This window comes from Eumetopias jubatus, unplaced genomic scaffold (assembly GCF_037043125.1).
Source record: "Eumetopias jubatus isolate StellerSeaLion01/CBP00866 unplaced genomic scaffold, mEumJub1_p1.0 scaffold_2, whole genome shotgun sequence".
In the NCBI taxonomy this organism is placed as follows: Eukaryota; Metazoa; Chordata; class Mammalia; order Carnivora; family Otariidae; genus Eumetopias; species Eumetopias jubatus.
In genome coordinates, this window is record NW_028274808.1 from 68,921,578 (window position 1) to 68,946,041 (window position 24,464).

At 39.0% G+C, this 24,464-nt stretch overlaps 1 protein-coding gene across 8 annotated transcripts in view; it reads right to left on the minus strand.

Moving 5' to 3' along the window:
- RAPGEF2 (Rap guanine nucleotide exchange factor 2) overlaps positions 1 to 24,464 on the minus strand; it is a 233,267-nt gene that overhangs the window by 149,526 nt on the left and 59,277 nt on the right. For all 8 annotated transcript variants that reach the window (XM_028104357.2, XM_028104353.2, XM_028104358.2 and 5 more), the window contains exons 2-3: positions 14,100 to 14,170; positions 2,821 to 2,877 (exon numbers count right to left, since the gene is read on the minus strand). In XM_028104357.2, coding sequence (XP_027960158.1) covers positions 2,821 to 2,877; positions 14,100 to 14,170 — 128 coding nt within the window. The remainder of the gene's footprint in view (positions 1 to 2,820; positions 2,878 to 14,099; positions 14,171 to 24,464) is intronic.

The following is a 24,464-nucleotide window of genomic DNA, read 5'->3' on the forward strand; positions in this document are numbered from 1 at the left end:
TGGTCTTAGGAAATCATGATCTCCTGAATATCCACAGACTTTTCATTGCTTACTAACACTGTCACCTAATTCTAACTAGTCAAAAATGACCAACTGCTACAATCAACTTTATATATAAACTCTAGCCTAAATGCAATCAATTTAGGATTACTTATAAGACATGGCTTTGCATTATCAGCATAACTCACATTCACTGTCTAACCTGACTTAAAAAAAAAAAAAACTCAGGTATATTTAAAGACACTGTAACCTACCTTCAATTTAAATAAATAATAAGTAATCATTGCTAGGGACTCAGGATAATGAAGGCAGAACTGATGGTGGGTTTCACCACCCCAGGCAAGCCAGCAGCAGGGAGGGATGATGTGTTTATACTGACTTGCACACAAGCAATGGTATTTTTATGGCACCATTTCTTACGATGGCATGAAAACGGCCGGAAAAAGCTGGTGAGTGATAACAGCTAAGGTGACAAAATAACAATGTCTAGGCTCAGATCCAGATCCCACTTTCAACAATGAAACCTTGGCAAGTTCCTTAGCCCCTAAAAGCCTCAGTTCCTTCATGTGTAAAACTAGGGTGATGACAACATCGACCCCACAAGGCAAACTATAAGGAATAAGGAAATTAATGCATGTAAAGCACTTATTAGACTATGTGGGAGATAGGAAGTCCTTGTTAAATGTTTGCTATGATCTCATCATCAATACTACCAAAACTGTGTTTTAAGGGAGGAGGGCAAAGGAACAGAAGGTTGACACTTAGTGCCACTAGATTGCTTCAATAAATGTTAATAATAGTCCTCAGAGATTTTCAACCCTGACATGTGTACACCTTATTCTCCACTGATAGCTTCTAACTGCTCCTAAAACAAATATTCTAAAATATCTGTACCTTAATTTCTTCAAGAATAAATATTAACAAATATATCCTGATTACTTACTATTCTTCTACATTTGATGTACATTCTTTTAATCTCAAGACTGGATATTTACAAATCCTGTTAAACAGCCTCTAGATGTCATAGTTTCCTAAGTTACAACCTAAGAATCACCCTAGATCAGATCAGATCACCTGTATCTTCTTCTAAACCCCATCCCTGACTCCCCCCATTCCTTCAGTTAGCCTCAGTTCAAGCACTACCCTCCTCAGATTACTTCGATTGTCTCCTCACTACTCTCCCTGCCCAGCCACTCAATCTACTCCACCTTTGTATTTTCAGAGAGACACAGGTATCATCTTTGAGGGGAAGGATGGGGAGGCATTTGGTCACATCATTTTGCTGCTTGCAAACTAGCCACCTGGCTACAGATTAAAAGAGATTTAAGAAAAATATCAACCAATAAACTGTAAAGAAAAGATTTTTTTGAGACAAAGAGATTTTGAATATTTTCATAATATTAAGGAATTATTTTTTTAAGGTTCAAAGATAATATTGTGGTTAGGGTTTTTGTTTAAGTCTTTATCTCTTAAAGATAAAGATACATATCAAAATTGATATGGAAGAATTGTTATGTCTGGATTTTACTTAAAAATAATCCAGTTAGAGGTGGGAGGGGGGAGTAAGAGATGAAACATAATTGGCCATCAATTAACAATGCTGGATGATGCGTACAGGGGGTCCATTATACTACTGTCTCTAATATTGTGAACATTTGCAATTTTCCATAATAAAATGTTATTTAGAAGGGAAAAAACTCATTTCCAATTGCCTAAAGAATCACAACTGGTATTTTTAACAACACATTCACAAGCAAATATGACTGTAGCCTGACTCTCAATTTGTCATCCTGACGCACACCCAGATGTCAGTGGCCCTGAACTTGCCGCAGGTATTCAGAACATCAGACCAGGTCCCTTCCCCTCTCTGTGTCCCCATACTTACTGTTCCCTCTGCCAAAAAAGTCTCTCTAGACCACCAGATACACTTTTGAGACCTAGGGCCACTTCTCTGAGACTCTTCCCATTCCCCTCAAGGCTTCCCTTGTACTTCTTCAGCCCTTAGTACCTATCTATACTCTCAGTTCTTCTGGTTGGTTACTTTCTGTTGTTGTTGTTTTCCTTTTATTCTATTTCTATCTCCTTCAAGAGATTATAATTACAGCCTCCCTAAGGGGGAGAAGCTGTATTTCATTTATTTCAATAAATATTCCCTATAATAAGCATGGAAAGTAGTAATTATTTATTTAATAGCACTTTGAAAAACAGAAAGTCAACAGAACAACAGCCAATCATGGCAAACATTATTAATAAAATAATATGTGCAGTAAACCAGTTTATATGTCCTTAATACAATATATTTACCTACTATGTTTACCACATTCTTAAAAAAGAAACTGTTGTAATTTTTTCAAGGAATATGTTACATATCTTGAAAGAAATATCAGTATTATTTATAGAACAAACTAAGCCCAAAGAGATGCGGGCAGCTTATTTTCCTATTTCTGAAAAGGTTATAAACTAAAATATGACATTTATGCTATCATTAAATCTCATCTGATGTGGTTGTGGGAACATGTATTTTGTTCTGTTGGAAAGACTACACTGTTTCTTATTTCATAATGATAAAAACGTCAAAATACTCCATAATATTAAATAATATCTCTGAACCACAAGTGAGAGATATATAGGTATAGATGGGAACTTAGCAGCAAAGGACTGTAAACTTTTACTTTAGGACAGGTAATAGTTGAAATGTTTTATGTTTCTAAATTACAAAAAATAAGTTAATAACTTAGCCATTACTAACACTTTTGTGATACTTTAAGGAAATTATTTCATTATTTCAGTACACTGTACAAAGAGAAAGAAAACACCTACTAGTATAAAACTTCATTTGCTTCGTGTCTTTCATACCTCACAGTCTCACACATTAACCTGTAAAAAAACAAAACAGAGACATGAGTTCAACATGTCACGAGGAAACATTCTAGTAGATTAAAAACATAAAAGAGACATGTAGTCTAGAAAGTTAAGATTACTTTACATGGACTGCCACAATCATTGATTAGCCTCAAGATAAATATTTTTGGTACCCAGGTTAACAAAATATAATAAAACAAAATCTGGTAAAGAGATGCTAGAAAAAAACTATTTTGTTAGATGTCAATTTTGCCATGTGTATTTTATAGGGAACAAAATAGCATGTGTTTTACTCTGTGTAAATGACATGTGGACAAATTAATGTTCTCTGAGGTAAGCGGAAATGAGAAAAGAACCTAAAAATTAAAAGGGAGAACCCATTAATTTAAAAAATGATAAAGTCATTCACGTTAATGTTACTTACCAGTATATAATTTCAGACAAAAGGAGGCTTTTATTAACTCAGTATATTTATGACTAATGACTAAATGGAGGCTTTACAACTTAAAGATTTTGTTATTTTGGCTGATTCATCCCTGAGGAACAAATTATGGAAATTATGGAAAACATGAATAAATGTTTAAATATTCAAAATTACCTCAAGAACAGCATCTTCAAGAAGCATCCTATTATATTAAGCCCAAGTAAAATTTCCAAAAAACACAGAAATGCAAAAGAGAAAGTGACTATTCCTTCTTATGAAGGAACTAGCAAATAAAAAAGTGGCTATAAAGGTGATTATTTCAACAGCACCTCCATTTTGGTCAATGGGGTTAGTGGTCTCCAATTTGTGAAACTCTGGTATCAACCTACATCCATTTTTCCTGTTTGCTAAATCCCATTAACACCACATACCCTTGATCTTTCACTTGAAAACAACTCTCTTGGATATTCTTTTTCCTTGTTCTTACCACCATCACCCTACTTCAGAGGCCCTCTCAATCCCTTACTTGAAACATTCTAACTGAATGTCACTTAACTCCAGGAGGAAGCATCAAACCTTGAATACACATCATTAACAGAGACTGAATCACACCAATTCTTTCTAAGAAAAGATAAGAGTCACAATTGATGGGTCTAAAAATACCTGGTCTTAAATTACACAGCAGCTCTGTCTTGTTTCCTATTAGAATGAAAGAAGGATCCTTGCCGCAACCTGTTCACTGGATCTCATTCCTTCTCCTACAGTAGACTCTCCTTTCCTTCCGGTTTACCTCCTTCTCCACATCACCATCCATTTCTACCTCTCTCCTAAATCACTTCCTTTACTAAATAAACTCACCTTAGCATCACCTATTGCGTGGGGTAGGGCGACACCTCTTTTGAGCACACAACTCCCTCCAGCTATTATCCATATTTTGCTTTTCCCATGACAAATATTCTCCTCTTGGACTGTCTATATATTCTCTCTCCATTTGCTCACCCTCTTACCACTTCTCCATCATTTGCTCCCTGAAACTCCAAAGAAAAGACTCTAAAAAGTTATTAGCATCCTCTGTGTTATCTAAATCCTTTCTGTCCTTATCTTAATTCCACTTCTCAACAATATTTGCTGACTCCCTTTTTCCTTACACCATCATCTTCTCGAGGCTTCCTGTCCTCCGTCTTCTGGCTTTCCTCTTAACTCCTTCGTCATTTTTTCTGTCTCCTTTGGATTCTCCCCCCTTTCCACTCCTCTACCTGACTTCTAAATGTTAGCCACTCCTGTCAACCCTCTTCTCCTCTGCACCATGTAATCTCATCCAGTTGGTGATTTTAAATTTAATCTATAAACGGATGACTTTCCAAACAATGTCCCACACCTAATCTCTCACCATGATACACACTCATCTAAATGCCTACTCAACATAGCCACTGGCTGTGTAACAGTGATTTCATGTTCAAAATGTCCAAAACAGATCTTACATTTCTTTCCCAAGAATTTGCTTTCCCACAATCAGTAGTACCCAATTGTTTAGGCCAAAGATCTTGGAGTCATTACCCTTGACTCCTCCCTTTTCTTCATATCCCATCTCTCTGCCAGCACCTGTTTCCAAAATATACCCTCTGAAATCGACCAAGTCTACAAATGTAGATGTCAGCTTCTACTTTTGTACACCTACTGTCCATTCTCCACATGGTTTCTAGAGAAATCTTTCTAAATGTTAAGTCATATCACTTACACTTCTGCCCTTGATTTCCACTACCTTTGAAAGAAATCCAAACTTCTTTTCCTTGGTGCCTTCATACACCAAGCCTATCCCCATGGTAGAGTATCTGGGGCATCACTACACTGTGGAGATTTCTGCACAGCTGCCCTGACTCAAATGTTACTTCCTTTGACTACAAAGTCAAAGCAGCCCAGCACCCATTCTTATGTGTATGGTTAAGTGCTGGAAGGCTTGTTTGTACAAACACACCCTAAATGCTCCCGATAATCACTATCTTGAGACTATAGAGATCCTATCCTCCTCGCTCTATATTCCCATCAAGCAGAATGTATAGAAGAAAGTATTCAGCGTCCACGGTCAGAGGCGCTGGGGAATGGCCGACCAGAAGCATCTCCTTTGTAACAAAGAGTGTCTGGATGACAGGCCTTGAGCTCCTCCGAACACTGGCCATGCAGGGAGGGGATGGGCTACAGAGGGTTGCTAGGCTAGTTGCTACAGTATAAAAGTTTGCTGCATGTAGATCCCTGCAACAGATGCTTTGTGTCTAGGCTGATACTTCAGGACTCCCTACAGTAAGTTCCCCCAATAAACCTATGTCCCATTGGCTGTCTCCAGGTCATTTCTCTGGCCTCACAGGACAATCATCCACCCTTGGCTTAGAGTCTGTTGGAGTATGACCACACAAGTGGTGAGCCAGCCAGGAAGCAAAAAAACAAAAAACAAACAAACCAACATGTGGGAAAGGGAACAGGGAAATCTGCAGGGGAAATCCGAGGCTGGCCATCCACATCTATGTGGGGCCCTATAGCCACTATCCTTGATGGATAAGCCCACCACATGAGTATAGGGATGCCCCTGAAAATACCAAAAGGTCTAGAGGAAATTTTGACCAAGATAAATTTGACTAAGAAAAAGATGGATGCCCAGCTGCCATAGTTGGGTGACCCCTCCTGTCCATGTAGCTGCCTTGAAGAAAGTATGCCACCTACAGGAGAAACTGCATTTAGAGAGGATTGCTAGATTAACATAAACGACACTGCAGAGACCTCGATAATCAGCTTGAGGAAACAAGGTGTTAAATTAAAAACTCTGGCACACAGAATGGCCCAGCTGAAGGGGTGGTAAACTGCCCTGGCAAACGAGTTCCTGCGGCTATCTCCAAGCCAGCCTGGGATCCCAAGTTGTGGGACCCAACTAAGAGTTCTACTGAGGAAAAGACTAATTGGACTGAGCCCATAAAAATTCCCATTCTCTTGGCTCAGTCTGCTGAGCTGGTAGAACTGGGGGGTAAATTCAGACATAAACCAAGGGAATCCATGGTGCTATGGTTGCTCAGTATATGCGACATGGGCACTGAAGGCAGTTTGCTTTTGGTCAGGAATGTCCAAGATGGTGTTCATTACAACACACCCTGCTTTAAGGTAGCATCCCCACGGCACCATCAATGAAGGTCACATGACCCCCTTACTCTCCTAGGTGGTATGGGGCTGTAAATTAGCTTGGCCTAACAAGGGCGGGTGTGCTGATCTCCCCTTTAAAATGGCAGACTATGGAAGAGCTCCAGCATATCCTACGAGAGCTGTCTACGCTGAACAGTACAGAGGTCTCGATAAGGAACTGTTTGCCACAGATACTAAAGATATGGTGGTACAGTCTGGCCCCGATCATTGGTAGGGGGCACTTGTGTCCATCTTGACCCCCTAATGGGGCAGCCTGTATCACGGGCTGAGCGGGCTACCACAGATCTGGGGGAAACAGAAAAGGTCAGAAAAAGAGGTATCAGAAAGGCAGGAATGAAGGAAAGGGACTCACAGGAGAAGGAAACAAAGAAGAGGGCAACGCATGTTACCTGCTGCCAGATGTAATAAGACCTCACTGCAGCTGGGACCCCCTCCCCCTTGAGAAAGCAAATAATCCAATGCAGCCCTTATTGGGCTCTGGCAGAAATTAAAACCTGAACAGCAACTTACAAAGGGCACCCTCAGAGGGAGGATGATGGATGCTTTCTCTATGAACTAGGGAAGAGGCAAAGGACACGGACTGCTGGTTCAAGCTACTGTCACCTGGTTGTCTGGGGACCGGAGCCACATGTTGGTCACGTGTAGAACTCACCATATATTGGTCTAATAGAAACAAAGTGTTTTGGCTCTGGTTGAAACCAGTGCCAAATTCACTCTCCTTTATGGAAACAACTACTTTCAAGGGCCCATCTCTGCCATCGATGGGTGGGGGGTGGTACCATCCAAATGAAGCAGACTGCAGTAATTGCAGACAGGATAACTCCCACCAAAGCCCCATACGGTGTATATAACCCCAATACCCAAATATATTCTAGGAATGGATGTCCTCTCAGGACAACTACTGCAAGGGAATTCAAAGTGAGGGTACACTTGGTCAAACAAATAAGAGGAGATGCAAAATGGACAGCTGTAATACTACTTGTCCCACAAAGGGTGATGGCAATTAAACAATATCATCTCTCGGGAGGCTATGAAGACATCACAGGCACAATTAAGGAATTAGCCAATGTGGGCATTATATGACCAATTCACGGTCTATATAATAGTCTCGTCTGGCCTGTGAAGAAACCAAATGGAACGTGGAAAATGACTGTGGATTATAGAGAACTAAATAAGGTGGTACCCCCTCATCATGCAACTGTGCCCAGCATCATGTCACTTGATGTGAATTAGGGAAGTTTTAGGTACATATGTTAGACCTGGCTAACACCTTTTTAGGTATTCCCATAGCCCCAGAAAGCCAAGAACAATTCACTCTCAGCTGGGAAGGAGAACAGACATTCATCATCCTACCACAGGGGTATTTATATAGCCCCATGATTTGCCACGGCTTGGCGGCCAGTGACCTAAGTCATTGGGTAATTCAGAGGCAGTCTGTCTGTCTCATTACATTGATGATCTAATGTTAACTTCTCAGTCTTTTTCTACTTTGCAGTCCACTGCACCAGACTTGCCTTCTCACCTAACACGTCAAGGATGAGCAGTCAACAAAAACAAAATACAGGGCCCTGGCTTAACGGATAAGACAAAAGTTGTTTCTGCAGCAGTTATTGATAAAATACAGGCACACCCATGTCCCACCATCCCAAAGCAGTTGCAAACTTTCACAGGTCTCTTAGGGTTTTAGCATCAGTTTATCCCCTGCCTGGCTCAACTGCTTCTGCCCCTTTATAGACTGGTTTAAAAAGAAGCCCAATGGGACTAGTGCAAAAAGACAAGGCAAGCATCTGAACAAGCCAAGATGGCTATTAAATAGATCCAAACCTTCAGTATTCTCATACAGGGACAGCCATATGTACTGGATGTTGCCAGTTACCCAGAGGGTTTGGATAGAGCTTGTGGCAACAGCAAGGGCACAAACATGTGCTATTAGTTTCTGGTCACAATTTTAAAAAGGAGCTGAGACCCAATATAGCATTTTAGAACAATAGCTGTGTGCTATTTACCATGCCTGACGGCAAGTAGAAAACCTAACTAAAGGGATCCCAGTAACTGTTCACACCCAGTATCCTATAGCAGGATAGCTAGAGGATACATTCCAAAAGCCCAAATCAGGCAGTGCCTAGACCCAAACTAGCTGAATGGCATGCCTACTTGCAACAATGTAGTACCTTGACACACAGCCCCCTTCGTGTGGAGCTGCACTCCATTCTTGGCCCCATAACTTATGTCACAGCCATTAACTGACATAGCCTAGCCACCATGGCTGCCATCCTTTGTGCTGGAAGGAGAAAGACCAATCCCTGAGCATGCCTGGTATGTTAATGGCTCAGCAAGGAGCAAACTCTGCACCTGGATGGCTACTGCCATCCCACTCTCAAATGAAAGTTATCTGGATAGACTCTAGTACTAGACATAGTAGTCAATGGGCCAAACTATAAGCAGCATGGGTGGTGCTGCTCCATGAACCTACCCCCACTATTATATGCACAGATAGCTGGACAGTCTACAAAGAATTGACCATGTAGCTTCTCCAATGGAAGGCACAGGACTGGATGGTAGAGGAACCCCCACTCTGGGGCAAAACGTGGAAGGACATACTCCAGCAATTATGAGGTATGAACATCACTATTTACCATGTAGATGCACACACAGCATGCACCCCACCTGATATTTAACAAGATAATGAGCTGGCCCATGGCTGCCTCCTAGAAGATATGCCAACAGAAGATGTTACCACCTGGCTACACAAGAAGGTGGGACACAGGACACAGACCTTGTGGGCCACTGCTAATAACTGGGGCTTACTGTAGTGTTACAAAGACATTGGAACCATCAGCTAACAATGGTCAACCTATGCCCAGGAACAGCCACAACCTTTGTCAAGTGACACTGGACAGATAACAAGGGAGTAGCACCATATTCAAAGATGGCAGACTGACTACCTCGGTCCCCTGCCCCTCTCTGATGGTTGCTGTTATACTTTGATGTGTACTGACACTCATTCAGAACTCCTGCAAGCCAACCCTGGTAAGCGTGCTAACCAAAAGGCTACCATCCTCAGTCTAGAACAGTTGGATGCTCCCTATGAGGGTTGGATGCTCCCTATGAGGTACCACTGACATTGACGGTGACCAAAGCTCCCACTTTACAGGACATGAAGTGCAAGAGTGGGCCAACACTCAGACATCCATTGGCATTTCCATCCAATGGATGGAAATTGTATTTCCATACAATCCCACTGCAGCTGGACTGATGGAACACATGAATGGACTGTTGAAACAAATGGGACAAGAAATCCATTCACTGGCCTTTTGGACAAGCTGCCTGTTGATAGGATATTAAATGAACAGGTACATTCCAATCAGTCCAGTGCCTATACTCTACTCCCTCAAGGACCTGATGTCACCCTTAGAAGATAAGTTGACAGCATGCAGGAAGGATGTTCTCTGCTTTAGGAAGAGGCACAAGGTAACCTTTTATTGTCCCTGCCACAAGATCCACCTACAGGGGAACATAGAATTAGATGGCCCTGGAAATGGCAAAGAAGTCCACAGTGGTTCAGGTTTTTGGCCCAATGGGGACTAGGAATAGAACAGGACCTACTCATCACCCCATTTCTTGACCCCACTCCACCAAAGACAATGAAGGTACACAATCCCAGGCCTCTCATAAAAAAGGACACTACTGGGGCATGTGGGTGGCTCAGTCGGTTAAGCGCCTGACTCTTCATTTCAGCTTAGGTCATCATCTCAGGGTTGTTTGACTGGGCCCCATGCTGGGCTCCGCTCTGGGTGGGGAGCCTGCTTAGGAGTCTCCCTCTCCCTCTCCCTCTGCCCCTCCCTCCATCTATCTCTCCCCCACAAGAGGAAAAAAAAAAAAAAAAGACACTATCATAATCACCTTATGGAGCACTATTATACCCCCACCATCCTTTTCAGGCTTGTCCCACTGTATAGCAGAGGGGAGGCCAACAATTGGGTACTATAAACCTGGAGCCAAACCACAGTCATGGGTGGTGTTATTCCAGAACAACACCGCCTCCTGCATTCTATTAAACAATCATGACTTGCCTCTTCTGGTGCTTACTAAACAGCTTAACTTTTTGCCCTTATATTCTGCATGGGGAACCTATTTGCCAATCAGGTCCTGACCATAGCTTCTATACAGAATAAAACCAACTGTTGGGTATATAGTGAACTCCCCCTTATCAGTGAATGTAGGCTTCCTCGGGCAAAATGTTTTCTAGGGTTTCTTAGCCATTTGTGTTCTCCTATTATTTGGACGCTGTGGCTTGTACTGTTGCTGTAGGATTTGGTTGCACTGCACCTCGGCATACTTGGCCCCAGGGACATTGCAAAAGAAGAGAATATAAAAAACGTACAGGCCAGGGGCCCCTGGGTGGCTCAGTCATTTGAGCATCTGACTCTTCATTTAGGCTCAGGTCATGTTTTCAAGGTCATGGAACCTGCTTAAGATTCTCTCTCTCTCTCCCTCTGCCTCTGCCCCTCCTTGCCTCCTCTCCTCTCAAAAAAAAAAAAAAATATGTATGGACCATCCAAGGTATGCCAGGTGGAGTATATGGTACATGCTAGAAGGCTAGTTTGTACAAGCACACTCTGAATGTTCCTGTTAATCACTATCTTGAGAATGTAGAGATCCCATCCTCACTCTATATTCCCATCAAGCAGAATACGTACAAGAATGTGTTGTTTAGCGTTCAAGGTCAGGGGCTCCAGGGGTGGCCAACCCAGAGCATCTCCTTTGTAATAAAGAGTGACTGGATGGCAGGCCTTGAGCTCCTTGGAACTGGCCATGGAAGGATGGGAAGGGCTACAGACAGCTGCTAGACTAAGTTGCTACGCTATAAAAACTTGCTAACTATGGATCCAGAAGCAGGTGTTTTGTCCAGTCCGCTGTTCCTGAATTCCCTGTAACCTAAGTTCCCTCAATAAACTTAGGTCTCAATCACTGCTTCTCTACCCTTGGTTTAGAGTCTGCTGGGATACAGCCACACACCGTGCTGAACGCACTAACATCTGAATATAACAACACTGACCCATTTACTTAAATCTTGTCTGCCCCACCAGGAATATAAGCTCCATAAAGGCAGAGGTCTGGTCTACTTCAATGTATCTCCATGGCTTACGTCAGTGTCTAGCACATAATAGGCACACATCAATGACTGCTGACTGAATAAATAAATTTAACCAGTGCGCTCAGAAAATCATGATAAAATCTTCTATAAGACAAATTAATGGGGAAAGTACTAAAATAAATAAATAAATGGGAAAAGTACCAAAACTGGTCATCTTTAAACGTTGTTGGAGGATGTTTTACAAAAAGCACATTGATATTCCCTGAATTCAAGAATATACTAAGCATAATTTAGTTGTTTCTTAATGATCTAAACTGCTTATGTAACAATAATTACACTTATCCGTAATGCTGAAGAATGTATATTCCAGCAGGCTCTTATTTCCAACACTGAATGGGTCCAGGCAGTTACTTTGCTTTTTCAGATTTTTGGCTCTCACCTAACTATAGCATCCTCTGCCCTTTTGGCAAATATGCTGCTTCTAATCCATGTGGATTCAGGGAGTAAACGTTAGAAAAATAAAGTTGTGTTGAAAAAATATATAGTTTTTAAGTGAAGATCTGAAAACCTATACACTTCATAGGATATGTGATCTTACAGCAACATAGTCATTAACTGCATGCCAATTAACACTCAGAATCACTTTACTGCTTACACATGGGTGGGCCACAATAACGCACAAAGCTGAAGTTTTCCAATAAATGAAAGTCTCTGCTGTCCCTCACAGAAGACTAATGTTCTATTACCCAATGCCGAACAAACAAACTTTCAAAATCATGATTAAGTGCGGTTTCTTTTCTAAAATTGGAAAACTCTATTATGTGGAAGTCTTAACTGTTCCCTGTTAATCCCAGGGATAAAACTTTTATGTATAAAATTCAAAGAAAATAAATTATCTAAATAAGATATATTTTTCCTAGAAATGGTAGCTATTTTATCCAAGTCATTGTATTTATCTGTACCTCTTTTTTTGTTGTTGTTATTAACCATGTTGGTATCTTGATCTTGTTCTAAAAAAGGACTGAAGTTAGTTTCAGCTGATATTTTCCATAAATACCAGAAATAAATGATTTCAACATAAGCAGAATAAGATAAACATCTTAAAGTTCCCTCCCTGTAAGCTCATGCCAACAAGCAAAACTGTATAGTCTCCAAAACAGACTTTCTAAAGTATAAATAGACTAAACTATATGACTGGATTAATCAGTTATTTCTATCCAAAATTTCCCTTTGAAGCAGAGGAAAACTGGTGGTTTTAAAACTGGGTGATGGATTTATGGGACTTCATCGTACTATTTACTTTTGTAATTTTGAAAATTTCCATAAGAAGTATTAAAATTTTCCTTGTTCTATTGCACAGAGTCCGTTACCTAAATAACTTTATAACCACATATACTATAGACATACATTATACAATATATGTAAATATTATTTAAATATTATCCATGTGTGGTTTTATACACACATGGGAATGTGCCATTTATATTTGCTTATTAAATAATTTGCACTTGCAAATTAACTGCATTCAATCAAATAGATGTTGCTATAATTTTTTCTTAGGGTAGCTGTCACCAAAAAAAAACATAAAATGAAAGTTAGACACTTTAAAAATTATTCCTACTTTAATTTTAGCCATCTTCTAAATTCCCAATAGTTTTTGCCCTTTCCAATAAAACTTGAATTTTTGAACACTTAACTTGCAATCTACTTTAATTTAAATGATTTTTTCATTAAAAATTAAATTTTAGAAGTACTCAATCCTCTTGAGACTTTTTTCAATTAACAACTTGAACAATGAAATTGACATGCTCGCAAATTAATTAGTGTTTAAAGAGTAAAGGGAAAATACATAGAAAAAGTATTCCTTTAATAATTAAAAACTGCTGGTATCAAAACTAGCTACAATTGGAGGAAACAAAACCTTCTCTATGTCCTTGCTGGTATTTATATATAATCTATCCTCCCAAGGTCCTTTATATTCTGTTCCAGTTAAGACAAAATCACTGGATTATATGTTTTTGTTCTTTTAATACAGCCCAGATAACCAGAATTAAGGTTACTCTATCACTGTACAATAGAACCAAAAAGATTTTATATGTGTTTCCCACAAAAGGGCAGTTAACTTAATGCAATAAATATATTCCACACAAAGACCTAAAACATATTAAAATAATGAACCTCATTGTTCTTTGAATGGTTAAAAACATTCTGGTTTCTTATGTATCTAAGTGCTAAAATGTAGATCTTTGTTTGCCAGGACAGCAAATAACACTCCTTTCGAGGTATTCACCAAGTAGTTTTTATTCCTTCAGATGAGGGGGGCAAGGAGTGGGATATGGAGGAAGAGAAGATATCACTATGGTAGAAATGTCAAAAAATTATTATATGGATGTAAAACTTATAAGGCCCAGTACAGAGGCTAGATGAGGCAGAGTTTTCATAAGTTATCTGTAATCCTACTTCTTAACCATTATAAAGGGTCCTACCGAGTTCCAGCATCCCATTATTAGTCATCATAAAATGACTTACCTAAGTTGGTGCTCTCTCAAGTTTGATAAGGCTTCCATACCATGTAAATAGGAATATACTATTTCCAGATCCTGTTTGAAAAGAAAAATAGAAATTATTAGACTTGTCAAGAAAAAGCAGGAAAAATCAAGAGAAAAACTAAATCACACAAGTGTTATCCATTCAACCATCTTGGGGATATATACAAGGGTATGAAAATATATAATAAATTGGCTTAAACTTATTGAAAATAAGTATTTTAAGAAACTTGAAAAATTATCATTTTTTTTAAAAGATTTTATTTATTTTGAAAGAGAGAGAGCAACAGAAAGAGTGCTTGTGTGCATGCATGGGGTGGGGGGAGAATGTGAAGTGGACTCCTGCGAGGAGCCTGGAGCCCCGTGCAGGGCTTAATCCCACCTCTGTGAGATCATGACCTGAGCCAAAACCAAGAGTCTGACACTTAACTGACTGAGCCACCCAGCTGCCCCATCCTTTTTGTCTTGTCTTTAAAATAAGATTTCTATTGAGATATAATTCACATACCACAATTTTTTTTCTAGGAGACCACAGTGGCACTGGGCCATGGCATGGAACCCAGCAGAAGCCATGTACATGACCCTTCCCTGCCCTCTTGGCTCTGAAACCCACTGCACTCTCCTCAGCCCAGAAAAGGAGCAACAGGAAGAGGGCATGGGTGGGCAATCCGCAAGAAAGGAAGGAAGGAAGGAAGGAAGCTGAAATTTTAATAAGGATTGCATTGAGTCGGTAGATCAATTCAGGTAGTATTGCCATCTTAACAACATTTAGTCTTCCAAGCCATGGCAGGGGATGTTTTGCCGTTTACTTAGGTCTTCCTTAATTTCTTTCAACAATGTTTTATACTTTTGAGTATACAAGTCTTATACTACACTTTGGTTCAATTTAATCCTCTTTTCTTTTTTTTAAGATTTTACTTATTTATTTGTCAAAGACAGAGCACAAGCAGGGGGAGCTGCAGGCAGAAGGAGACGCAGACTCCCCACTGAGCAAGAAGCCCAATGTGGGACACAATCCCAGGACCCTGGGGTCATGACCTGAGCCAAAGATAGATGCTTAACCAATGAGCAACCCAGGTGTCCCTTAATCCTCTCTTTTAATTAAGAAAAAAATTCTGTAGCCCTAGGAATACCTTTCTAAACAATTCAAACTATATGTGCAATTAAATTTCATATATTAAGGGCACAGATAAGGGATAGTGATAACAACTAGATAAGAAATTCAAAAACTTTTTAAGAGGACATTGAGGAGGTTTTCAGCCTAAAATATTTTGGTGTAGTCCTTAAACAATATTGTGATGTGATAAGGGGGGAAAAAAACCTTACTTATAACTTTAAATTGTCCCAATTTAAAATTTATAATATTAGAAAGTTAAAGTGCCACCCTCTGGTGATCAACTCTCAAATAAACTGATGGTCTTCAACTTTATCCATCTATAGTCCTTGTTATTTCCCACAAGTCTTTTAAAAGCTATTTAAAGACTGAAATCTGAAACTAGACCCTATAAATTCAATACAAATAAGAAAGCTGAAACAAAACCTTTCGCACCATCTAGTTAAAGTTTGCATTCCTAAAGCTAATAAATTCCTTCTTTAGAAACAATCAGACTCCAATCATAATACTCTATTTGCATGTAGGGAAAATCAATAAAAAGTGTCCTAATTAATGAGTTTTCTTTAATAGCTATAATAAGAGCTTTTCTGGACTATCCTAAAGTTCACGTTCTATTTTAGATATTATAAATATCTGTGCTACTTGCAGTCATTAAATAGTATGGAAAGACTGCCCCCCATTTCTGAAGAGCTTATATTCTGAATCTAATACTAAAGTCTTACATATTTTTCACTGAATTACCTATCAACCTTGGGTTATAACCTGCCCAAAGCCTAAAACACTCTTATGTAACAGACAAGACTAATCACATTCATTTAACATTCATCAAGCAAATAAATTTACAATGACAAAAAAAGGTATACTGGGAAAGCCGTAGAAAGAAATAATTTTTTTTAAATCTGGAGAAGGGATAAATCTAAAAGAAACAGGACAGAAGCAAGAATTTGGAAGCTTAGAAATAGAATGGAGGGAAAAAACACCCGTAAGCCTTAAAAGACAATAGGTCTTAAATAACTGTTGTTCAAACAAACCCAGCAAAATCAAAGTAAAAGAGCATACCCCTTAATGAAATGGCACTTTATTAATCTGCTGCTTCTTAACATTGTAGAGTTTCATAGTTGTGCAGGGGTCACCTTCCTGAATAAGTTATGTCACACTCAGGACATATGTCAATACTGATGCAACAACTTGGGAGTATGAACGTATATCCTATATGATTATATAAAATATATTTAAGGACAATAGCTACATTATTTATCTTAAGATAAGTATAGTTATAACTTGCAAATTAAATAAAATTGCTTATTAGTTTTAAAAATGTAGAGAACAATGGTGTATTCTCACCTATAAGTCACTGACATAGTAAATGGGTCAGAAATCTGTTACGGAGCCTGCATTATGAAACTCTGAGTGTGAAGGAAAGGGACTGCATTACCTCACCACTGCATGACCAAATCTGTATGTATGTCACTGCATAAATAAGACATCTGCAGCTCACATAATCATGATGTTTTTCTGGGGAATAATTTTAAACATGTGTCACTCAAGCAATACAAAATCAGGGAATCCTATGCAACTGTTTCATGTACTTCAGATATCTAACTAGACTATAAACTTCTTGAATTGAATTCAACTCTCGAAATGAATTCAACGATTATGTCTAGAGCTTCTTCTATTACCCTTAGAATAAGCCATCTCAAAAGAAACTTATTTTAAATGGTTTATGCCACAAGGACCTTATAAACTCAAGAAGCAGACATCGTTATTCTAAATGAAGCTGTTAAATGGAAGGCAATATAATCTAGCTTGAATTAGATGACTTTACAGATACATTGTTATCTACACTTGAGATCTCTTAGTTGTAACTAACAGAAGGAATGGTAAGAAATGATGTCTAGATGGCAGCAACAAGTAAGTGTAATGTTTCACTGTGCAATATGAACACAACCATCACATATTTGAGACAGGTAGGAAAAGCAGAAAAGTTCTGGAAAAGGCATCAGGAAATCTCTCCTCCTGACTCTGAGGAAAGAAAGAACATTGATTAGAGATGAGCAGAAGAAATGCAAACTAAAGAAATAAGGACTCTGGTTAAGCTTTTCTTCCATAAAGAGCCCAGTGGCCAAATATTAGGTTTAGCGATGATCAGGGATTTCAAGTAAGGTAAATAACACTGAAAGGCAAAAAGGAAGACAAGCTTTCTTATCCTTCCCTAGGAGCAAAATGGACCAAACAATATTTTGAAATAGGCAAAGATGGCCTTTTGAATCTTCCTACGCATTTTTTTCTACCCTCTCCCCAGGTGTCCAGAGATCTTGCATTACCCCAAACCTCATTCTAAGGCATCAATGCCTTGGTCTAAAAATTAAAATTAAATCTGAATACAAATGCAGAGATGAGTGATCAGTGGGGGCCCTTGAATCTTCTGTGGGGAGCTGTCTGCCTCCATTTGCATTTCCATAGTCCAAACAAATCTGTAAATGTATGAGATTTCAGGCAGCACAACCAAGAGAAAGGAAAATATCAGAAGAGTAAGGGAAGAGATACGGGGGCGGGGGGGGGGGGGGGGGCATGAGAAGCCAGGTGAAGCAAGCCAACAAACCCAGGAACCGCTTCCACTCCCTTCCTTGCCCGTAGAGGTCACTGCTAAGTGGTCTGCCTTCACTTTTCACCTGTAAGTTTTAACCCTCATTTCCTCTTAATAGTTGGTCTTTATTAAAATAATCTATAAATTGGCATGGAATTGCCTTTACCCAGCAAAGACACAAAAAGGCAAAAGAGTAGGGTGCTGAGGAAGATTAGCTCCTCCAACCAACCTGAAATCTGCAAACCTCAGTGAAAAGCAGATATGCTTGCTGCATCACAGAGCAAGGGCTTTCTCTTAAGATGAACAAGGAAATGTATGACCTTCGGGGAGTCATATTCTTGGATGATAAATTTTTTTCTATGCAAACAAGAGACATTCACAGACTGAAGTTACATTTCAACAAACTTGACTGCAGAAAAACAAATGCTGGAGCATTAAATCACCTGAAGTATCCCAACTGACATTTCTGTCAAGAAACTATGATATGCAAACTGAGAATTCCCCAAGTGCACCTCCCAAGACAAATAAAATTCACATGACCGTTGCTATTTTAAAGGACCCTTAAAAATGTACGCTATTTTTCCCCAAATTTTTCTAGTCTTGAAGACAAACAGGAACATGTTGCTCTAACCAGGAAGCAGCATTTTTTGGAACAATAAGCTTTTCCTCCTACCCTAGGAAGGACATCCTTTTTTCAAAAATAGATACTATTTGAAAGCAGGCTGAGCAACTGTAAAAACACTGCAGCCTGGTAGACAAGAATACTGACAGGCCGATTGGAATGCAGCTTTCCATGAAAAGAAGAACAAACACACTTTTGCCCCAAACATAAACCACATATCAAAACCCAAAAGCATTCTCTACTCGTTCACAACCTAACCAACCCTCTTGCTCAGAGTCTATAAACACAACACAGTCTAATAGGAAAGAAGTCAGAGGGAAAGTTTCCTGCGTCTTGGGCTCTTTCTCTAATTTCTCCTTAGAGGCTCATTCAGAGTATCATCAGCCTCACAGCAAATTCATAATGCATTTAAAACTAGCTTTTAATTTCACTTGTTCACCAGAATCGGGGATTCGCCAACAACTTACAATATATTTTAATACAATCTTTGGAGATCTGAGAAAAGAGAAGTATTCCTCTAACTCCTTTCCCACAATTAGTGTTGTGTGCTCCTTCTTCCTATCCTCTAGAGACCCCTTGTAAACAATGAGGGAGGCGGTATTTTGCACTGCACTATGAGAAAAAATACATGCATTTGTGAAGCTCTGTATTTTTTTTAAGATTTTATTTTTAAGTAATCTCTACACCCAGTGTGGGGCTTGAACTCACAACCCAGAGGTCAAGAGTCACAAGTTCCACGGACTGAGCCAGTCAGATGCCCCATGAAGCTATGTATTTAAACTATAATCAGTAAGGTGGTCAAAGGGTATAACCCTCCAGTTATAAGATAAATTAAAAAAAAAAAGGAAAGTTGATTCCTTTAAAAAGACTTTATCTCAATCATCAAAGAAACTAAGGCCAAGATTTTGCCACAATTAGCAGGCCTGTGGAGACCCAAGGGGTAAATGCCTACAGATTTAAACGTAAGGAGAAAGAGAAAGGAGTATCTTGCTTAAGTGGCATCCGTGTCAGCACCAGGAGCTGTACTGATGCCAATTTATTCTCCCTTGCAAAGACAAAAAGGTAATTTATCCTTGTAGGCTAAAGATCACTAGCAAGGAATTAGAGAGCTATGTCTTGAACATTATTTGTAAAGGACGTTAAAAGCTAAAATACTCAAGACTAAAACTCAAGTGTATAGCCAAATGGGGGAGAGGGAGAAAGGTGAGAAGCCTGCAAGTTTCTCTGTGTCTGTTAACATGGCGGTAAAGCTGCAAAGTTTTATTTGGAAGATTCTCCATTTTTATACACTAAAACATATAAAACAATTATCCCAAGAAGGATAGTTGGAAAGAACATAGGTTTGGGTGTCAAATGGAGCAGAGTTCACATCCTCATCTCCATCACTGCCAAGATGTGTGACCTTTGGTGTCTTACAGAGACTATAGTTGCAAAACAAAGTAAGGACTATCTACTCGGCTAAGCTATATGGCTAACGTGATATATAATTTCACTTGTTCACAAGCACATAGTAATGCTAAGAATATAAAATTAAAAATATTCCTGAAATCATACACATCAGAATTTTTACAAATTAATGCATCCTTTTCATATATATCTCTATCTAAAAAAATAAAAATAAAGTCAAATGAATTATTTATAAAACTTTTAAAGGGTCCCTTAAATTGTCTGCTTTATAAATCCCAATTTTTATAACAGGTTTGGTGGGCAGAAAATGCCTATTACCTCCAGACCACCTACCTGTGCACTGTTTCCAGCACGTCCCATTCAAATCTCCTGCTTCCAAAGCCCCCCAGGAGGGCTTCTGAATAAAGCCCAAATACCAACAATCTCTTGCACCCTTTCTGTACAAATGACTGACAATCTTTGGGTCCAGTCTAACAAAGTCCCTCTCATCCTAGTGAAAAGCACGTTTCCCACACCCCATTTTGCACAGGTAATGTGGGCTTCCTTTCTGAGCCACTAAAGATCCCACTGCCTGTGCCACTCACATGTGGCCCTTCACATGTGTTCTGGGTGGCCACTTTACTTTCAAGGGTTTGCATTTTATCTCCTCAACTGGAGAATAAGCACCTTGAACAAAGTCACTCTATTCTCTTTTATACCTTCTGTGTATCAACAGACTGTGGATGCACTAGATGCAAAGAAACGAAAGGGCAACCTTCCTGTGGGGGTGGTGGTATACAAGACCTTAAAGTGAATACTCCTGAGAATAACAGTAAAAGAATAAAAGGCAGAAAACATGTTTCCAAACTTGGTTTTCAGAGCTGTGGGAAACTCCTACCTGTATAGTCTGAGACAATTCTGTAAAGGGCCACAAGGTGGCAGACCAGACCAACAGACCATTTCTATGACTGGAAATCTCATTCACTGGTCTCAAGAGCATTTCCATTATACATATACTTAAGAGATTTGAGTGTTTAAAGCATTCCTTAAGATCATCTGAGAAAATACAAGTCCTTTTTCCCATGCTCGTAATGAAAAGGCGGTAGGGGAAGGGAGACAAGTCCATCAGCACACCTATTAAAATCACTTAATTCCAATCATCCCTAGCAGGGAACAATCTTAAAGCAGCTTCCCCATCCCACATGTCAGAGTAAAGCAACAGAGCATTTAAAACAAAAATGTCAAATCACAACACTGCTGAGGTGTTTTGTGCCATCCAAGTCCTTCATATGCCAGAGTTACACCATCACACACTTCAGGAAAAAAATCCATGGTGGAGTGTATGATTTTCAGTAAAATTCTGAAACATGTTCTTAAACAGCAATTTCAACTTTAAATCCTACGAAGACTGTTTCTGAGCTTACTAATTTATACCGGAAGGGAAATATTCTCCCAGAGTTGTAATTTCATTCAAATTCACATATCAGAACTCGAGAAAATGATATTACCGGTCATCTTTGATAAAGCCTGGATATATTTCTCCAGCTTCAGGTTTTTCAGCATTGTATCTTCACAAGACACATGCATAAGGAATTCCAGAAGTAAAAGGTACAGATTCAAGCTATTCTGTTTGTCTAAAACTTCCTCGGGTGTTTTCCACTGAAGAAGGCATCACTTATAACTTTAAAAAAGAGAGTTTTTGAACAGTTGCTAAATTTGAGACAAAAGTAGTTATAAAGTCATTCCCTCCTGAATTAACTATGACAATTACAAGACAGACATCTAGCTTCAACAAAACACACCCTTGTCCCAAGACTCCTCTACTTCAAGTTGGTGTCAGGGAGCCTTGACAGCAGTTACGTTTCAGGTAGATGAGCTGAAGAAGGTAGAAAAGTACTTCATAAATTCTAAGAGAGAGATGAAGTGTTGCAGCCTATCCTCATTCTCAAAAAGTTCACCTCTTATTGAAAAAAATGCAAGAGTTAAAAGCTACAGCAACAATAGACATCACAAAGCAATTTTTATGATTACTAAATGAGCAGTGTTATGTCGAACAACTTAGAATATATTGCACCCTACGTTCGTTGTCATATCCTAAGGGGGAAAATCCATCGAAGCAATTAAGTTTCATTTGTGAAGATTAAAATTTCTCATTAGAAAAATCAACAATTTAGTTGTAACTAAAAACTCATCTTGTGCACAAATGAGAAAAATATCAAGTGTCTCAATCAGTCCACGATTCCTGTTTTCAAGAGTCAGTATAAGTATTTCCCCTTCAGAACAATGCATTACCACCAAGTTAACAGGTTCCCAGAATTCACATCTCCTAGGCAACAAAAACAAAATATATCTTCATTTTAAAGTCACTATCTTACTTTAATTTCTCAGAGTAAAAAAACTGTGTAGTCAAATTTTAATTTCACATATACAGATTAACACACGAGAAAATTATTTGCAGTAAATTTAACACTAGCCTGGTTTTTGTTCTTCCATGATTAAGCTAGCAGGCAGTGAATGACTGCATTTCAAGTTAACATTTAAACATCTGATGAAGAGCAACAACCAGGTCAATCAGCTGGACACAGGCGTGCGCACACACAAACATAAACACACACATTGCTCTAATAAAATGATTCATTTCAATTAAAAAAAAAATCAACCAAACATACTCTCTCCTCCCCAACTCTCTGCTAAACAACACAGTTAAAACCTACAGTTTGGTGTTCAACTCATTTCCCACAGACAGTTTGGCTCGGGTAAACCCTGTAGAAACCTTGTTGAGTTGGGGTGGGCAGAGGGGAGCTAACACACCACTCCACTGAACAAAATCTCCACCACAAGAGGTCCTAGAGTCCACAAAAATCACCCTCAGTTTGCCTCAAGTTTCAAATACCTAATTCCAGAAGCTCAACTTACAGTACTTATTTTGAATCATTGACTGTACAAATGTCAATATTCCTACAGCAGTAGAGTTTAGACAGTCCTAACATAATAAAAACAAAGTAGAACAGGTCACTGAGGACACAGTCTCTTTATTGCCTCTTAGCAGAAAGGAAGAGCTTCTGAATGGAAGCAGGTTTAAATATAGAAAACTTCACTGCTGCCATTTTTCTAGGACAAAAGACAAAAATAATTTGACATCTGTTTTTCCCATCTTGAATGTTTTACTGAGGAGTCAACCACCAATATTATACTTTTTCTCAAACTTTTCTATTTCTCAAGAGAACCGGAGAAGCAAATGAGAATATTCTAGATATGTAATTAAAGCCTTCCAACTATGTTAGTCAGAAATTAACTAAACGCTAAAAAAAAAAAATGTTAGGTACTGCTCAAAATTCAGATCTGTCTGTAAAAGGTAAGGTGGCAGGAAGGGGGAAGTTTGACCATCTAACCAGATAAACACTTGATGGTGGGGTGGGGGCAGCAGTTATAGAAAAAAAAGTGTATTATTCAATTATAGAAAAGAATTAGAAACATCCACATATAATACATATTATATATTACAGACATATATATAAAATTCGAATCAAGTATTCCACTAGAAGGGACAGCAGGTCACACTTTCTGAAGCATCCCACCTTTCAATCATGTTTTGAATTCTCCTTCAAAGCTAAAATCTAACATCTTTTTATTTATCCTACTGTAATTGTTTTACTGTACCCAATGGTATGGGATATGCCACACATGCATGACAGCTTCAGTCTGTGCCTGTATACATTTATATCATGGACTCCATGACATTCATACATAAACAAATTTGGCCTTCTTAACAGCAACAGTCTGACATCCACACACACACACACACACACACACACACACACACACACACACACACACACACACACACACACCCTGAAGCCACCGGAGTATTGTTACCAAGATTCACCAGAAACCAGAAGAATGCAGAGAGCTCTTCTGTGACAAGACTGACAGTCCTGTGAAGTCAATGACTGCAGAGATGCTACCACAACCAGAAAAAGGGAGATAAGAAGGTGGGAAGACGGCTCCCAGCTCCACATTTCCTAAAATACATGTTCACAATTTAAATGGCGTGCCACTCCAGAGCCAGGGTTACAAAGGGCAGGTGGATTTCTGCATCGGCCCCAGAATCCTAGAACTACAGGATCCATACAGGAAGAAGGAAAAGGAAGCTGTACAATTTTCCCTTCCTGGTAAAGGACAAATTTCAAAGAACAGTGAGAAGGTTCCAAATGTAGGTCCACAGGAACATTGTTGCAAGAATGAGAGGCAAGATGAGATAACAAGGACAATGTGGTGAGATTCTCCATGAGCTAAGTGTATCCAATTTAAAGAGCCCTCCTTTATGTTAGGATCATAACCACATTTTTTTGCTTTCTTTGAAACTGATACTAGATGATAGCAGTTCATTGTTTTGTCTAATATCATTAATAGAAGAAATTTTTTTAACTGCCCACATTATGTTGGCAATTTAATTTTTGAATGACAAAATTCTTAATTTTGTCTTCTTAATTCAATGAAATCTTAATTCAATGAAATCCAAAAACCTGGGACACCCACTTAGGCAATCATACTAATGAGGTGGTGGGGGAGAAATATAAGTTTCAAAAATTATTAACCTCTTACTTCTAGCTCTTATTCTCAGAACTTCCCAGAGAAA